General features: G+C 46.4%; 1 protein-coding gene across 4 annotated transcripts in view; it reads right to left on the bottom strand.

Moving 5' to 3' along the window:
- MGRN1 (mahogunin ring finger 1) overlaps positions 1-18,997 on the bottom strand; it is a 50,561-nt gene that overhangs the window by 19,557 nt on the left and 12,007 nt on the right. For all 4 annotated transcript variants that reach the window (XM_050980017.1, XM_030229565.2, XM_050980018.1 and 1 more), the window contains exons 4-6: positions 14,025-14,171; positions 4,431-4,548; positions 948-1,014 (exon numbers count right to left, since the gene is read on the bottom strand). In XM_050980017.1, coding sequence (XP_050835974.1) covers positions 948-1,014; positions 4,431-4,548; positions 14,025-14,171 — 332 coding nt within the window. The remainder of the gene's footprint in view (positions 1-947; positions 1,015-4,430; positions 4,549-14,024; positions 14,172-18,997) is intronic.

Genomic DNA, 18,997 nt, shown 5'->3' with positions numbered 1-18,997 from the left:
AATTTAATGAGTTTTTGAGCTTTTTCACATTTACAACATAAGAAACTGAGCAAGTGACTGACCCAAACAATGTGATCAACAATGGATTTTTTTTTTCTTTTCTAATTATTTTAAATTTTGTACAAAAGGCTACAGAAGTGAAATACTGGTCCTGCTAACCATAAAAGCCCCCATTTTCAAAGAAAATGTGACTTCCTTGTGCCCTGTTCATTGCTGACACTCCAGATGAGCCCAAAAGCAAACATCCCCTAAGGGAAATACCATGTAAGGTAAATAATAATCTAAAAATAACACTCTAAGTATTCACTGGATTACCCTCTCCAAAAGAACAGTGTGCTTTATAAAAGAAACATCAATTAAATTACAAATTATGATTAGTTATTAATTATTTTTAAAATTTAATCAACAATTATTTCTCCTGAAAGGTTATGCTCTTTTATGATAACCATTCAACAACCTCAGAAAAAGCATAATTTCAAACTACTGAATGAAGCTGCATTTGGCTGAAGAGTGACCTGAGTACTTTACAGCCATTTCTTTTTCCCTGCCCATTTCCAGGTTTTTAGGAAGACAACTGACCCCTCCAAGAAGGAGAAAAGACCAGCCCCATCCTCCTTGATCTATAAACTGCAAAAGCACAACCCAACAAGCAAGGATGTCATTTGCTCTCATTTCTGTGCCTGGCACTGGTGGCAGAGCCAGGAGCTCTCCTAGACACTATTCCAACACTAAATACCTGGCCATTTTTCTTGTAAAACCATGAAGGCTGTTTTTAAAAGAATGTTTTTTATGTAGTTAGCTTGGCCCTTTTAATAAAGGGAAGTTACGGTGAGCTCCTGAAATATTTTTGTTCTGGAAAGGTTCCCCAAGGAGCCAGTCCTGAGAGGGGTCACATAAGCTCAGAGAGAGCCAGGAGAAGACCATGGGAACAGAACATCAACTCTTACCATCCCCTTCATCCACCACTGCTCGGATTACCACAGGGAACACGCCACGGTCCAAGTCAAAGTTCAGCTGAGGGAAAGAAATGAGCTGAGGTTACACAATTCACAGCAGACCTGCCTGAAGACAACACTGAGATCATGTCAGCCCAGTGAAGGGCCCTTCTGACACACCCCCAGCTCCTGGTGTCAAAAGCACACGACAGAGCAGGAGTGACTGCAGCTCTCTTCAGAGAGCAGAAGCACAACTTCCCCAGGATTTTTCCTGGGGAAGGCAGTGAGAAAACTCAGAGAAGAAGAAAAACGATTCTTATCTCTACTTGCTGCACCTGTTGTTTAGCACATGTAGAATGTGTTATGAAGATTGTTTACCAAAGAAAGATTTCTTAATTGGACACTGGTGATGGTTGTTTAGATTGAGTGACCAATTAGGTCAAAGCTGTACTGTGACTGTCTGTAAGGGGTCACGGGTTTTTCTTTAGCATAATTTGATATAGTATTGTATATAGTGTATTATAGTGTAGTATAGCTTAATAAAGCTTTTCTTCAGCCTTCTGAAATCATGGAGTCAGAGCACTTTATTCCTCAGATGGGGATCATCCTACATTGACACAGGAGGATTTAAAATTCCAGGCATAAACTTTAAAAAGGAGTCAACTCCAACATACACACACTGACATGGCACTAAACACCAGCAAAGCAAGGCAAAGGATCTCACTTGGAATTCCAAATGGTATTTAATTCTCATTAATTCATGGATCCTAAAAGTCTTTGGAGTGATTGGTAGTAGGACAAGTTTCTCAAAATATATCCAGTGCCACAATTTTGCCTCCATCTAACAGGATATATTGGCCTCAGCCCAGCAGCACATTGTGCTCCCAACACCACAAAGAGACCCTGGCCCTGGTTTGAAGTTCCTGAAGACATAAGAGGAAAATCTGCAAAACTTCAAGCTCACACAACACTTTAAGAAAACACAGGACTGATTTTCATCTCTTGGCATGTTATGAAATGCAGGTCCTTGAGTTTCTAATTGGTGACAGTGAAAATTTGAGGGCAAGGGAAACAGTCTCAGTTTCTCCCTTTGCCCTACACTTCATTAAAGCACATCAAAAGCTCTGTGTCATCTTAGAGATACAAGGAAAAGGCAACCTTACAAACACTGTCCTAAGCCAGGAAAGGAAGTGGCTCAGGGTCTGGATTTCTGTTGGTTTTGTTAATTACCAACTTGGATGGTTTTGTCTCATCTCTTGCCAAGACTGAAAAAAGATGTCATTTCACCCTGATGCTCCAGGTAATCTGTTTTCAGTTTCTCCATGAAAACTGAGACCCAATTCCAGGGGCTGCAGCAGTTCAGACAGTGCTTTGGGGTTTCCACCACTTTGCCACAGCCCCAAATCATCTGCAGCCTGACTGGCTCCAGCTCCTCAAAAGAGAAACCATTTGAAGGGAAAGTCACATCACAGAACTGAGGTGAAATAGAAATTCCAATGTTCCTGAACAAAAGGCTCTTTTAGGCACCATTTCACATTCATTTTTAGGACCCTGAACACAACTCACTCAACACAAGCCATACTCTATAATTTCCAAACAAATAAGTAAATGAGGAAAATAAAATAAACTTTTATAAAGCTTTTCACAGAACAACCCAACATAACATCAGTCTCCCTTCTTCCCCAGCCAACATCTACGTCATATCCCAGTATTACACTAAGCAAAAATATGAAATAAATCTGGGGGGTTTGAACAACACCAATAACAAAGCTGGAAAGAAATCTGAAATGTCAATTGCACACAGCTAAGACACTGCCAGCTGTCTCAGAAGGAAGTGCTGCATTTTGGTGGACAGTTGGGAAGATTTAGGACAAGGACTAATATGTAACACAGAGCTGACATGGGAGGGGAAATTCTTTGGAATCACAGTGCTTGTTCCACATTTTTTCCAGCTCCCAGTAACACCAATGAAAAAAGAGGAAACAGAGGATGCAGCAGAACAAGCAAAGAGAGCTGGAAACTCATTTTTCTTTTAAGCTGTCAAAGGGATATGACTTTAGTACTTGAGTTAAAACCTTGCTGACAGGAACAAAAGTAAAAATTAAGCGTCTCAATTCTTTAAGAAGAAAGGGAGCTGAGCTCTCTCAGACAACAGAAGGGATTGAAAAGCAGCTCTTCCAGGCTTTTGTAGGCTGAACTTGTGAAATCATCTGTTGGCAGAGAAGCCAAGACATCAGGAGACCAGACTCTGCAGGCTCTTGGTAACCACCACGGCATTTGTTAAGGCACGGGACTGATTATAGTTGTAACTGTAACTCCAGGACAATAGCTATTCAATCTTTCAAATACATGAAAGATTACTTCTTTTTCTTTTTTTCCCCTTTTTTTCTTCTTTTTTTTTTTTTTTTTTAATAGGTAGAGTTATCTACCAAGGTTCACATACACAATAGACTTGCACAGGCTTGGGTCAGGAAATGAGCACCATTATCAGTGTGCACTTCCTGGGAGATGAACAAATATATTAGCAACAGCTACAGAACAACCACTCTGCCTTTGAAATCTCTTACCACAATTCTGCACAGAGCAGGGGAAAGACCAAGGCTTTCCTTCCCTATGCCATGTGAAGCCCTTGGGTGAAAGTTTTAAAGCTCAGAAATGAGAGGCTTCCTGCCTATGTTGGAATTTTGCAGATACCAAAGATACCGAAATTAACAGGACTCCACAAATCTTGGTATGCAGAAAAGCCACAAACCTTAATTAAAACCAAGCCCTGGTGTGTTCGCAGTTATGGGTTAAATTAAGAAGAGGAAAACATTCCCTTATTCAGCATTGATGCACCAGTGTAAATACACCCCAGAAGGAGAATATCCCTTCACAACTGTACTGCTACAAATAATAGTGCAGGATGTGGCTCTTTACCCAAACAGAACTCTTCCAGAGCAGTGGTCTCCACACTATTCTGACTATTCATCCCACCAGTAACATGTTTTGAGCACATATTCCCAAGATATGTGTGCTTATCATCTCTGGGTTATATACACGTAGTTCTGAAGTCCTTGCCACACCCCAATGAATTTTATTGCCTGCACCTCACTTTGGAGACCACTGTTCTAGAGGACCACCCAAAAAACCCCAAAATCTTACAATTAAAACCCACATAAACAGAGATCATGACAGACATTTGTTCCCACAAGCTCTTTGGCTGGCAGGGAGAGGAAGGCCAAGGAAAGCAGGTTTTCCAGTGGCAATCTCTGCAGCCTCCCCTCTAAATCAGCTGATCACCGATATCAAAAGTCACGTCTCTGGATTTCTTCCTAGTTGGCCTGATCTGCCTGCCAAGTTCCCATACTGCTCCTCCCAGGGCAGTACCCACAAAACACACTGCAGGAGCTGGGAGAAAGTGTCCCCCAGCCATAACTTCACAGCACCAAACAGAGACCAGTGCTTCGAGGACAACAGCGTGGGGAAAGAAGGGGACACTGAGAAGACACTTACCTCATCATCCTTCCACTCTGAGAAATCAATCTTGAAGGAAGGCAGGGAGAATTGCTGGCTTACCCCTCTCTTGTAGTGAACTGTCTCAGACTGCAGAGAGGGATTCTTTGTGCTGTATCTGAGGGAAGGGGAAAAGAAAACTTGCTGTGAGCAACGACTGCTCCCTGCCCGGCTCGCTCGCTCCCGCCCGTCGGCCTTTCAGGAATCACAAGTGGCAGCTCTAAGGGCAGAGCTGGCAGGGGCTGGCAGCCATTCAGTGGGGACACAAAGAGGGGAGGGAAAGGTCAAAGCAAGAAGGTGAGCACAGGAAAGAGAAAGCAGCGCAGACAGGCAAGGTCTGATCGTGTCCATACTGACCTGCCTGGGTGCTGAGTACAGGGGGTGCAGCAGCTTGGCAAAGGCCTGTTCCCTAAATCCATGGCCTAGCTTTAAGCTGGCTTTAAGCCCAGCACAGTCCTGATTTCTACAGGAAAGCCAGGAAGAATGAGCTATGACCTAACACAGGGAACAAACAACCCAGCATGATGCTGAAAGCTCTCCTGTGCCTCTGTGGGATAGCTCCACAGTGGGAAAAGCTGCTTGGCTTCCACCATCCTGCTAAGCCTTCCAATCCACTCCTCACTCCCTCCTGTGCTTCCCCAGGGCTGATGCAGTGCTACCAAAACCACCTGAGAGACACCAACCAACCTCCACCCCAGCCATCCAGAGAAGAGTCACAATTCTTCCACTGTCTCAAAGCTTGTCACTGAAACACCAGCACTGCCAGGCTGGGATAAACATCTGGAATGGGACCACAGCTGCCATCCACCATCTTCTGCACCCTGAGCCCACCTGGTGCTGTCCTCCCCAGGAGACATTTCCCTGCCCACTCCCTCTTTCTGGAGGGTGATGTCTTGAGCTGGACGTGCACAGCCTCTCCCAGTTCTGGCACAGGAGATGAGGCAGTGAACCCCAAAGCAGGGTGGGAACAGCTGAAGCTGCCTTTACCACCAAAACCTTTCTTGTCAAATTACCAACTGTGTGCTCAGGGCACACTGACAAACTGGAGAGAAGGTGAGAGATCCCCTGCCCAGGAGACACTGCAGCAACATCCTCCCTCAGCACAGTGACAAGAGAGGCTCCAGCCCCACAAGAAAATCCTCTGCCTTTCTCTGGAAAGGTACAACAGTTCCTGCACTCTCTGAGGATCCAGAAGGTCAAATGTCACAAGATCCACATTAAATGCTGGAAGGTCGTGACAAAGGGCAGGTTCACCATGTGCACTCTGCTCTTCCTGCCAAGGCATTAAGTTATTTATGACAATACCCTCAGAGCCCTTTCTGCACTGTGCTGAAATTGTGCTTTACTAGAAGGTCTCACTCCATCCTTTGCATTTCAAGCATGGTGTGGGGGAGATCAGAGTGACAGGTCTTTTATATGTGAATTACAGAGCGAGCAATTGAGTGAAGTTTTATTTACTGAGTTGTCAAGCACAATGAATAGAGCAAGCCTGTATCTAGCTCCTTTTGTGGTACTCTCAAAGCTTCCCAGCTCTGCAGAGAGGCACAATTCCCCCTCCACAGCTGGGAAAGCAGGAGATGGAAGAGTGACTTATCTAAGGTGACAGCAAGTCAGGAACTTACTGGAAGTAAAGTGCAGAAGAGAGAGTGGAGGTGGGAAAGGGGTGTAAACATGATGCTGCTGAGTGCCAGGAATGCTGGAGGACCTGCATTTACAGCATCAGAAACCCAAACTAGGCTGCAACAGAAAAACAAGTAACATTCTTCCAAGGACAGGGCACAGTAATACTCACATTGACTCGCTGCTCTCATGGTCCCTGGGAAAAGAAATAAACCAGGCACATAGATTTTCTGAGCTGAAGAATAGGACAAAATTATTAAGGAGGCTTCCCCAAGTGAGCTTGATGCCTCAGACTGTGACTGCCTGGCCCCCATTGCCAAAACATGTCAGACTGGGATCTGAACACCCAGATAACTCTGAGCACCTCCAGCCAGCAGCCAGTGGGCTGGTGAACTCCCTGCAAGTCTGATGGCCCCTGACTGACTCACAGAAATGGGGTGCAAAGGTTCTCTGCACAAGACAACACATCCTGTACTCCAGAGAAGGGAAACTGGACAAGCTGTTTCAAAGCAGATATCCTGCATATCAGGGTCTAAGGGGCCTCTACCCATTCCCTGACCCTCTGGTGGCATCTGCTGTATTCATAGTCATCTATTCCCTGCCTGTGCTGCTGGGAGCTCACAGCAAACAACAGCAGGGAAGCTCTGTAGAGCTGTGCAGATGTGTTTCAGAAAAAAAGAACATGTATCAAAGAATAAAGCACAGCAGAGAAGCAACATGCTGCCTCTCTCTGCAGGAAGCGTGAAAGCTGAATGTTTGGGCTGCTGTTGCTCAGACTGCACTGGGCCAGGCCTCCATCCAGAGGAGGACAAAACCACCTTGTGACCACTGGCAGCTCAGGACAGTGGAGAAGTGAGGGGGGTCTGTCCTATAAGGTCAGGAGCACATAGAAATCCTCAGTCACACTATTTTAAACCTGTTTGTTTGCCCAGGTACCTCTGACAGCACGAGAATCACAAGCAGCCTGAGGTACCCCACTGCTGGCTGCAGCAGCAGCCCCCAGCTCTGACTTCAGGGTTCATGAAGCCCATCTCCTCCTGTGAGCTCTGTGACATGCCTTCACTCACAAAAAGCAAACTACACTCTGCACTGCCTCCTTCCCTCGTGTCAAACCCTCCAAAGCCAGCTTGTATCAGAGAACCAGCAGATGAGAGGCCCTGTGACTATATCCCAGTGAGAGAACTGGAACAAACTAAAATTATTGCCCAGTCTCACTTTTTCTCTGTCAGCTGAGAAGCACCCACTGCCTGCATGGAGAAACTCAGTCTGTGGCACCGGCAGACCCTAAGCAGCTCCCTAGACAGAAGTGCCATGCTAGAGTTTAGCTAAGCAGAATTAAACTTCTGTTGCTACATGCTCACTGGGGTGTTTCCCCCTCTCCCTCATCCCTGGTTTGTGCCTGGGGAAGTTCTCAGCAGGGCACCAGTCCCAGCTCCTGCAGATTTCTCCACTGCTGTGCTCTCACTCAGCTGTGCCTGGCACCTTCTTGGGCAGTCAAGGGCAGTTCCTGTTCCTGCTCCCACTGGGACCCCTGACTGAGAAGTGCCATACAAGGATCCTTGACAGGGCTGCCTGACTTACACAGAACACTGTCCAGACCCCATTCCTCAGGAAAAGCAGGATTCATGGAGCAATGTAGCCCCTAGGTAAGACTTTTGACTATATGGCTGAGAGAATCTGTGCTTTGAAGAGCCTGTAGACAAAACAAGAGTTCTTTTTCTTTAGCAGCAGCTAAACCTGTTTCATGGCAATCTGCAGTGAACCAAGGACCAGGAGAGCTTCAGAGGGTACTCAGGAAATAATTCAGAGGGTACTCAGGAAACAATTCTGCCACTGCCACAGGCTGTGACTGCCTGGCAGGCTCCATGTTCTCTTACAGCTGATGAGGAAGGAGTCAGTCAAGCTCTGCTGGTGTTCGAAAGGGACAGGAGGTGATGTGGAACAAACACCCTCTCCTCCTCTCCCACCTGCTCATTCCCCTTTCATTTTGAGGCAGGATCCCACAGGTCAGCTTTTGGGGAAGAGGGAAGCTGAACAAATGTTTCAACTCTAAGTGACTTTTACTGATAATGGGAACACTACCAAATTACAGGAAGGCCATAGGCCGGAGTCTCAGTCAGAATTAGACAAGATCCACCCCACAGAGGCTCCCACAAGGAGTCTGGAGGTTACCCAGGTGCTGAGGCATTGCACTTGTAATCTCTGAGAGTCTTCTCCTTCCCTCCTACTTCCTTCAGCACTGAGTTTCCACTCCAAGCCAGGCAATAACAGCCCCCTCCCCATGCAGCTGAAACCCCAGTGCCCACATTCCCCCCCAGCCCCTGCAGAGCTCTGTCTGCAGCTGCTGGGAGCAGCTCCCAGCTCCAGCCAGGCTTCAAAGCTCACACAACAGCTACACAGAGAGGCACAAAGGCCACAACTCTTAAGACAGAGGGTTTGTCTGCTTGCTGCAATCTATAGAATTTGGCTCTCCAGCCTGTGAACTCTGCACACTCCAGTGTTCCCTTGGGGACTGGTGTGTGCCTGGATCAAAGCCACAAAGGCTTGTTCCTGGCAAAACCCAGCACTCGCCTCTGATTTCTTCACACAGAAGAAACCCTTGCACAAAGAATTCATATTAATCACCACAGCCAAAAGCAGCAAGAGCACCTTTCAAAGGCCCTGAACAGACAGAGGCTATTAAATAACCAAAGGGATATCTGAGTGCCTGTGTCTCCTATGCAAGCCTGAATGAAAACAGCCGTGTGCTGAGCCACCCGCTGGATTTCATTTTGGGACCCAACTCCTCCAACTTCCACACAGGCAGAGCAGGGAATCATTGCAAGGTCATGTCCCCCATCAGCTCAGGAAACCGTGGGAGGAGGTTTGGGATGAGTGTAGTGGGCATTGCCAAACAAACAAGGAAATGGGGTTTGTTTTTTTAATAAATCCATTTGCACATCAGCAACACAAACAGCACAGCCCCGGAAAGGGCAAGGATTGCAGAGCTAGGCTGACCTATTTTCATTCTGTTTTCTCTTTATATTGAGAAAATAGAACTTGGCAACAGCACTGGGATATGGGAGAGAATCTTTTGTGTCCAAAAAGGAAGATCTTTTTCATAAGAATGGGCTGCAGGACTCCAAGCTCTCACGTCATATTTATCATGAGTTCCTGATCTGCCTGGATTGCTCATGCCTTCAGAACTGTCTCTTTTAAGTGCTTCCAGCTCCAGGCTTGGTTTGACTTCTTCCCCTGAGGAAAGAACCACTGCTGTCATGTTTGAACTGCACAATCCTTCCTGCTAGTCAGCAGGACACCTACAGCTGGAACAGTCCCAGGGGCCCTCCCAGGAGCAGGCTAATGGTGTGCACATCCAGGATTCTGCCAGACAAGGCAGGGCTGCACCCATAAAAAGAGAATACAAATGTCCCTGCAGCCTGCTCCAAAAACACACTTGTCTCCCAAACCAAGGGTATCTAAGGTACAAACACAGGAACCAGTTACTGCAGGAGAAGGCAGGCTACAACTGGGAGTCTTTTAACTATTCTCTATGAGCTGCTGCCAGCCCCACAATGGAAATGAAAGGCAGAGTACCCTCTCCTTTATCTGGAGGGAAATTATTACTAGTGGGCAACCACTAGTGAGCAGTTGAGGCACAGCACACACACCTCCATGCTTAAACTAGAGAAAATGGACACAGCCAGAAAAAAAAAAAAATTTAAGATACTGGGGTGGGTGTGGGTGTGTGTGTGTCTGTGGGTGTGTGTGTGTGTCTTGAGCTGTTCAGAGTCAGGTCAGTGCTAATTCCTTGCCACTAAAGAGACTTGGACACAGATAGATCTGCTACCCTTGGGGTGATGCACTAGCTCATCCCCTGAGAACTGATCTCACCACAAAGAAACCAAGCAAAAGGCATTTCAAAAGTGAGAGAAGCAGTCCTCTCCAGATTTAAACTAATTTCTGTTTCGTCCAAAAGGCTTCTACACTTCTGCACTCCAGCACCAGAAAGTGCAAGGTACCTTCCCCTGGGCATGGGGCTGCAGAGGTGAACACACCTTTATAATCACCAACACAATCACCTTCACCAGACCTTGTTGCTCATCTGTGGTCCCACAAAAGTGATGACACAGCTCCCTGTGAGTTCAACAGTTCAGGACAAGAGGCAGGCAGCTGTTGGCAGCAGTGTTCCCAGGATCTTGGCTAGGAAATACTGCAGCTGAGTGTATCTCCCAGCACAGTCACCTGGGAAAGTCTGCTGAACTTACTTTGAGACAGGTTAGGACAGGACTGACAAAGCCACCAGCTTTTAAATGGAGCCCAAATAACTCCAGGAGGAAGCTCCTTGGCTTGCAGAAAGGCTTCCCCTCGGTCATGGAAACCAGCTAATCCCAAAGCCAGGCCCAAGACACAGTGCTGTGGCTCTCAGGTGAGCAGAGGCTCCACAACAAGCAAAGCCACTGCTCAGGGAGAGCCACCTTCCCTTCCCTTCCCACCCCTCCCTCCTCTCACCCCAAACTGCATGACCACAACCACGTTGCTGGCAGGAGTTTTGCAGGAGTGCTGATACTATCAGGATCAGGGGCTGTTCCAGCAGGGAAGCAGGAATAACTTGTTTAGCACTTCTAAGGAGCCATGCTGCAGGCTGAGAGCTGGGAGAAAATTCCTGCTTTTCACAGGGGGCCAGAAAGTTTCTCCCATTTTAAGATTCAGCATTGACTTAGGAGAGTGGAAAAAAAAAAAAAAAGTATTTTGTCTTAAAGAGCATCTTCATCCCAATCAAGTGCAATAGAAGAAGTGTTGAATTTATACACAGGACAGCTTTTGCACATGCTTGTTCCATGAATGCAGCTGTTAGCACCAAAAGAGATTGAGGAAAAGGAAAATCCACCAGGCCAGGCAGGGAAAGCTGCATTCCTGTTAGTGCACTGAAATGCACTGCTCTACTCAGAGCTCTAAGAATGCAGCCCAGATTTTTTTTTTCCACTAGAATTTGAAAAGAATAAATCAAAGTAATTACAGCACTGCCCTTACAGAATTGCTTTGCAAAGCTGAAATCAGAGCTTCAAAAGGTTTTTACTAGCAGCCAGCAAATCCAGAGAAGCAGAGATGCCTACTTGGGCAGCTGCACTGGCCCCAAGACGTGCTTCAGGAGCCACTTCCACATGGAAAAATAGCCTGGGTTGAATTAAAGCAGCTTATAAAGTCTATATTTGTATCTGACTTCCCCCCTACACATCTGCATGAAATCAGGATCATGCCTTCCAAAAAGTTCCCTGGCTCCTGGTGCAGCCCCTGCACCCACATTTACATAACATTTATTGTTCAAGCAGCCCAGAACAGACACAGGCAGTTCATCATTCCTGTATTATGGAGAATGGAAGGATGATTTATTAAATGAAAGGCCACAAGTGGAAGAAAGAGCTGAATGTGGGTGCTTTGACCTTTTAGAAGGTTTAGTGCACCAGGGACTGCTGCCACTCCAGCAGGACAGAACCATTGGCTAATTTTTCATTAGTGGGGAAAGCACTGCTGATCCTGGTTTCATGCAGAGGGTTCAGGAACACAGGCTTCAGCTCTGCCATCTAACAGAGATCCCTCTCTCCCTGAACCATGGACAGGGTGGATTAAAATAATTTACATTAAAAAAAAATTCTTGGAAGTCAACAGCTTTGTTCATGTTCAGAAACTCTACCTAGGAATTGTTCAAATTTAATTTAAAAGCCATTGGGTAGTTCATGTTTGCTGCACAAGTTTTAAAGGACAGTTAACAGCACTGGTGACAGTCAGTGGCTCAGTGAATGGCACTAAATTTCAGCAAAAAGTGTTCTTAAGTGAACCAAAACCTGTGTTTTCTTCCTCCAACCAACCAGCCAAGAGGAGAGCTACTATAAGTTACAGAGGACTGAAAACACTCTCTGTGCAGAAACAGTTGGTTATATTTGGTAACTAAAACAATTCTATTACAATTCTATTAAGCAATTATTCTTCAAGGCACAACTTGACAAGAGAGTCTCTCAAGAGTCCAACATGAGCAGTTTAACCAACAGGAACAAACACTGCTGCTCTTGGGTCACTCAGGTACAATTCCAGCCCAACGCAGCCTGGTTCAAGATGTGGGCTAAAAAAAAAATAAATTAAAATGTTTCTTTTTAGAATAACTTTGGGTTATTGCCATTTTGGCATAAAATGCAAAAGTGGGAGTCTGAAAAATAGATTTTCAACTATATGGATATTCTTTACAGACTGTGGCATAAAAAATACAGCACAAGGTTTGATATGAAGCTCATTGTGCTGTAGATGCACATGTTTCATTGCTACTGACCTGTGACAATGAAATTCTCTTTCAGGGTAAAACAACAGGGGAAAACAAGATTTAAATTAAAGATTTAAACCAAGCCTTGCTGATTTAAGCCATGGCTTAAGTCTAGCAATGTAAATACATCCACCCTGGCCATAGAGGCCCTCAGTTCTCCCCATCAGCCCATGGATGGTTTCCTTCTTGGCTCAAAACCCAAGGAACACTGCAGGGCAGCACCAGGGACACTGGCCACCTCTCCACGCTGTACCTGTGGTAGGGAAAGAGGACTTCAATCTCCAAGGCTGCCATTCCAACACCTTCACTAGCACTAAATTCACAGGAAACCTAAGGACCTAAGAGACAGAACATGGAAACTTCATCAGGATTTCTAAAGCTGCATTCAGCTCTGCTCTGGAAAAGCTGGATCTAAACAGAAAGTGTATTCAGAGTTTGTTGAGAGATAATTTTCAAGCACTTTAAAAAGAAGCTAATTCATTACCTCCCCAAAATAAAGGCAGCCATAGGCTTCAATAGAAGAAGGGAAAGGGGCCTAAACAAAAATTCTGGATCAGGGTATCCTCCAGTTTGAAGGAATGCATATCTGGATTGGAGAATTGAGCCACTCTCATTCTTAAAAATACACTATTCATTGATCATTAGTGGGATGTTTATACTTTTCCTGAAACAAATAAGCCCTGTTATGGTTTGCCATAGATGCTTCTCCCTGCTGAAGCCTCTGCAGATCCCTCCAACCAAGGCAAAGTTTAGCCCCAGCTCCAGAGCATCACTGCAGAAGCCATCAGCACTATGTCCAGGAGCCTCTGGTCAGCCAAAAGCCTCTACTAGAGGAAGCCAAGAGCTTCTGCAGCCTGAATCTTCCTTTACCCCTGGAGCCAAAGGAATTCTTTGTCCCCTGGCATTGGAAGTGCACCAAACCATAGCAGCAGCTCACATGTACCCAGCTCACACCAGACAGAGCACATTCCAGCCACCTTTGGCTGAACATAGAAAGTTTTCATTGTCTTGGGGGATACAGTGTTGACTGGAATGGTTTAAATGTGCTGATTTAGATAAAAAGGTTTTAAATTCTGGAGAGGTGTACTATCAGGATATGAGAAGGTTCCCACAGATGACATTTTGGTCATTCTTTCCACAGCTAACCAAAGATTAAAGTGTACAGGGCAGGAAACACACAGACAGGGCTTCAGGAAGTAAATCCTCTCCCATCTCCCAACAGCCAGTGCTGAGCTGGGCATTTGTCCCAAAATGGGCTTTGGGTGGGCTTCAATTCCACAGACTCACTCTGTTAATGTCAGACTGAACTTTACTTTGGTGGCCCAGATGCTCCTGTCACAGGGAACACAGAAAGGCAGTGAATTGGGTGATCTGGGGGAAAAAAAACAGGCAGTATTTGAAGGGAAGGGTGGTTGGTTTTTTAATTTCACAGAACACTTCATTGACAAAACATCCAGCTGTGAGTTCCTCTCTTTTGTTGCACACAGAATGGTTTCCCTACACTTAAACCAAAAAAGGAACAAGAGAAGATATTGGCCATGTGAGGGAATTGAAAAAAAAAAGAAATTTCCCACTCTACCACGTGTGGCAGCCCTGCCTCAGGGGTGATTAATGAGATGTTTGAGAGCTCCTCATCCCAGCTCTGTGCCCCTCCATGTGCCCACCAGCCCAGGACTTACACGGCCATGCCACCAACAAACTCCTCTGTAGCCTGGCAGTAGATTGTGATGGCAACACGGGCATCTGCATCAAAGGTGAACTCCAGGCTGTACAGCACCTTCTGCTTCCCATTCTCCTCAGTAGGGCTGTCAACATCATCTTTATACCTGAAAGGCAATGCCAGAGAATTAGAACACATCTTTATGAGATATCAACAAGATCACTCTGGAAATAGAGACAAGAGTACTCCAGCCTTGATGTTCCAGCAGACAAAGCAGCCTGGGCTTCCGCCTTGGGCTTCCCAGATTTCCATTCTTTTCCCTGAGGAAGGTTCTTCCAAGATGTGACTGAAGTTATTGAAGTGAACAAACGATGGTTGTTGAGGGACCTCACCCAGCCCTACAGTGCCAGGACACAGAATGAGACAAGAAAGGGAGATCCTGAATGTCAAATGCTGAGGAGAAGAAACATTCTCCTTCCTTTTAAACCTTCACATTAGGCTTAGTACTTGGGCTAAAGAAATCCTGCATGGACTTGAGAAATCTGAAGCTTAATTCTTTTAACTCTGCAATGAAATGGTGAGAGACAGGCAAAAAACCCAAGGTTTCTTTAACACAAAGAACTCCTGAAGCTCAACAAAAGGTACCTCCAGTATCACACAGAAGATGATATTTAGCTCAGAAAACATCCAGATATAAGAACTTCGAATACCTTTAAATGTACAAATGATCAACTAAACCTCTGGTGCTGTGAGGGAGCTCACATGCATTTATTGTATGAACAAAAATTAACACATCCAACTGCAAGCAGACACATGATAACCAATAGAATGAGCTTAGATGTTATTTCAATTAATGTAAAAGCCTAATTTGGGCTCCTGCATGGCTGGATCCCACTGTGTGATCACCACTGCCAGGGTTACTCCTTTGCCCTACTGCAGGAAGAAGCACAAACCCATTGAAGAAGAGGTCTGAGGCCAGCTCTGGGGCAGTGAGCTATGGCCAGGGGCACTTACAGAGTGCCAGGAGTGGCAAGAGAAACCAGCAGATCTTGGAACAAGCAGCCAACACAACACATTACAAGAAAATTACAGAATGATGGAATTTCCTGAGTGGGAAGGGACCCCCAGAGATCATCCAGTCCCACCCCTGGCCCTGCCCAGACCCCCCAACAACCCCATCCTGTGCCTGGCATTCTCCAAGCCCTCCTGGAGCTCTGGCAGCCTCGGGGCTGTGCCCATTCCCTGGGGAGCCTGGGCAGTGCCAGCACCCTCTGGGGATGAACCTTTCCTGATCTCCAGCCTGACCCTGCCCTGGCCCAGCTCCAGCCATTCCCTGTCCCAGGGAGCAGAGATTGGAGCTGCCCTCAAGAGGAGTTGCAGCCCTTGCTGAGTTCTGCCCTCAGTGTCCTCTCCTCCTGAGCAGAGCAAGCTCTCCCTGCCTCGAAGAGCAAAGTGACAGACAAATGGATGTGATTCACTGGCAGGGCAGCAGCAGATTCTCCATGAATTCAAATCCCATGACCACAGGCACCCCTGTGAGCTCAGGCACTGTGTGGGAATGGTGAGGGCAGCAAGGCTGCCTTTGAGAGGTGTAACAGCACTGACTTGTGACCTAGCTCCAGCCCCACTTGTTTATCAGTAATACCTTAATTGCTATGATGGCTGAACTATTCAGGAAAAGCTTGGCATTCTCTCTGTCTTCACAGTATCAGCCTCTCCCCTCACTAAACAGCTCTGATGAATACACTGTACTGTCAAAAATACCCAGAAATGGGTCAGACATACCTCCATAATTCAATCTAAAATTGTCAAGGGAATCCTTATTTATCAAGTTTACTGACATATAACAACTGCTGTCTAATTAGGAGGGTTCCAGCTTGAATTTTATTCAACACCACACTGAAGAAGAATGAAATGTTCAGTTCCAGTAATTTAATACAGAAGGTGCAAAATGAAATGTAAGAGCAGTATAATCAAATACCCAACACATGTACTTGTACTAATGTAACCCCTAACTAATGGCACACACCCGCATTCCTGTCTGAAGGGCCTGGAGAGCCTTTTGCCAGAGGTTCACCGAGGTCAGAGCAGCAAATCAAGCTAAAAACACCCAACATGCCAGTATATAAAAAAAAACAAATCCCAAGAACTGGAGTCTTAACATCTGCAGAAACCTGGACACAATATACAGTACAAAGCAAGCTGGTATTTTCACACAAGCTAGTTGCATTCAAAGTGAAAATCACGGCACTTGAAGGCTGTGAAGAAGAAACACTGGGCAGAAGGGCAGATTTGTCTCAAGAACAGAAGAACCATCAACATTTTGTGCTGGACTGACCCAAGAACACAAATGGCAACAATCCACTCACAAGGGCTGTGTGGGTCCAAGGGAGCAGCAGTACAAGTCACCTCTTGCTGTGCTGCACTCTGGATCTGAGGTTCAGTGAAGGATCCAGGCTGTGACAGACTTGTCACTTCTTCCAGAAGCAGCAGGGTGGGAGAACCAGCACCTCTTGCAGGCAGAGGCTCCTTCAGACTCACCTCATGCACAGGCAGGTATTAAATAGAGATGCCCAGCACATGTGAGAGCTACAGCACAGACTGGGATACCATGACAGTACCAGGTAACAATGGGGACACCTGGGCCTGGGGCAGCTCACACACAAACACATCCTTGGCACAACCACTGCCTGCTTTGTCTTCTCAGGGAAGTCACAAAAAGCACCCCAGATCACCCTCCTTCTCCCAACCTCACCCTGCACCTCCCTGCCAGCACTCAGAATGTGCTTCCTTCCTTCCAAGGAGATAAGGGGTTAAAGCTAGACTAGATCTGTTGCCCTGGGAAATCACTGAGGGGCCACTGCAGTGCCTGGAGGGAAGGTTTGTGAAGGATGCAGGGAGGAGAGGCTGAGCCTTGCCTGCCTGGAACAGCGCCACTGAGCAGAGGGCAAGGTACAAGTGCCTAAAAGGTGACAGTCACAGCAAGGCTGTGCCCTCCTGCTGTAACATCCCTGCTGCTGGAGGCACAGAAAATCATTCACAACCTTTCAGTACCTGAACAGTGCAGAAAGATGCAGAGAGACTATTTACAACGGTCTGGAGTAATAAGACAGAGGGGAATGGCTTCACACTGACAGAAGGCAGGGTTAGATTAGACATGAGGAAGAAATTCTTCCCAATGAGGGTGTTGAGTCCATGGCACAGGGTGCCCAGAGAAGCTGTGGCTGCCCCTGGATCCCTGGAAGTGTCCAAGGCCAGGCTGAACAGGGCTTGGAGCAGCCTGGTCTGGTGGAAGGAGATGAGTTTTGAGGTCCCTTCTAACCCAAACCAGTCTGGGATTCTATGATCTGCCACAGAGCAAAGAGTTCAGGTGAGAAAAGACTGCACAGATGGCAGCTGGCCCAAGGAACAAGCAAAGCCAACTATGGTGCATACTTTGAGAGGCAGAGACAGCTTGTGTGCCACCTTAAGGAGCAGGAATGGTGGGATGTAACATCAGGGAAGTAACATGACAAAAACCACACATTTTGCATTTCTCTTTCTTTGAGGGAGATGTGGCAGACAAGGAGGTGGTTCAGGTGCTCCAAGAGCTCGTCTGTCTCCACCTGCACTTGAATTTTACAGTGCCCATTTAGCCAAGCCCTACAGACAGTGTCCATGTGGGGTGGTCACAGATGCATGCACAGATTTGGGAACCAGGGACTTTGCTGGGTGTGCCTTTGGGTCATGCACAAAGGTGCATCAATCACAGGTACAGAGGAAAGAGACTGACCACCTTTGAGAACAAACAGCTGATCCAACGTTTTGATGCAAAAGGCAAAGCAGGATGACCAAGGGAGCTGAGGCCACCTGGTCTGACATCACTCCTGGATAAAACAATGGAAAGGCTGGAGCTTTTTATTGTCTGTTAAAGAATTAAAAGATAAAAATATAATTAACATCAGCCATGACAGTTTTATAGAACTAGGTTGAGCTGAACCCAATTTCATCCTTTGAGGAGATTTAAAACTCTGACCAACACAGGAGACATACAGGATAAATGTTAAGTATCCCTTGACTGAATGTTGTGATATCTGCATTTACCCAGTGTTTGAGCAGGCAATAAATGAGAGCAGAATTAGTGACACCTCTGTCAGCACTGACTTTCACAAGGGAGAGCATCACCAAACACAGGGGTTCTCCTGTTTGGGGTTTCTGCAAAGATCTGTCCAGTTTAACACCATCCAGGCTGCAGAGCAGGCAGTCCCAGCCCCTCACCACCTCCACCATAGGATGAATAGATCCACAGACCAAGGTCAGCCCCTGTGCTGCAGAGGGAAGGGATTTCCTTTCTCTCATTCCCTGCAACTCACCCATCTCCCTTCAGCCCCCACCATCCACCTCTCCCAGGCCCTTATCCAAAACACTCCATGACTATTCTCCATGATACTCCTGATGCTTCAGACACACTCCCAAACCACCACACCTGCTGGCTCCTTCAATGCTTTTGTTGCATGATGCCATCCAAAGCCCAGAAAATGAAGCAGAGAAGCTGCCCCTGGGTGCAACAACAGACATTGTCTCCTGAGCTGGTCTTCCTCCTGCAGCTGGAAGTGCTTTCAGGAGAAGAAGGAACAGCCAATGCCAGCACAACAGGTACTGGAGCTCCAAAACAAAGCTTCCAATCCAAGGCCAAATGTGGGGCACAAGAAAAACAGAAGGAAGTCTTTCTCTGTTAGTGGTTAACAGCAAAATTCCTGCCACCCTGCTCTGAGGCTCACAGTCTCCTCCTGCCAGAGATCAAACACTCACACATGATACTGAAGACTCAGAACTTCAACACCAATATCCACAGGTTTATTGTTTATCATGTAAAAATTCAGAACCTGGCAAAGCTCAGAATTTTGTCTGGTCAGAGCTCGGCATGAAGGCCAGAGTGGACATTTCCCTATATTCCTCCATGGCACCTCTCCTGTGAGGACAAGCTGGAGAGTTGGTGTTGTTCAGCCTGAA

This window comes from Serinus canaria, chromosome 14, assembly GCF_022539315.1.
Source record: "Serinus canaria isolate serCan28SL12 chromosome 14, serCan2020, whole genome shotgun sequence".
Classification (NCBI taxonomy): Eukaryota; Metazoa; Chordata; class Aves; order Passeriformes; family Fringillidae; genus Serinus; species Serinus canaria.
Note: the sequence above shows the minus strand (reverse complement) of the source record. Positions and strands in the feature narration are given on the sequence as shown.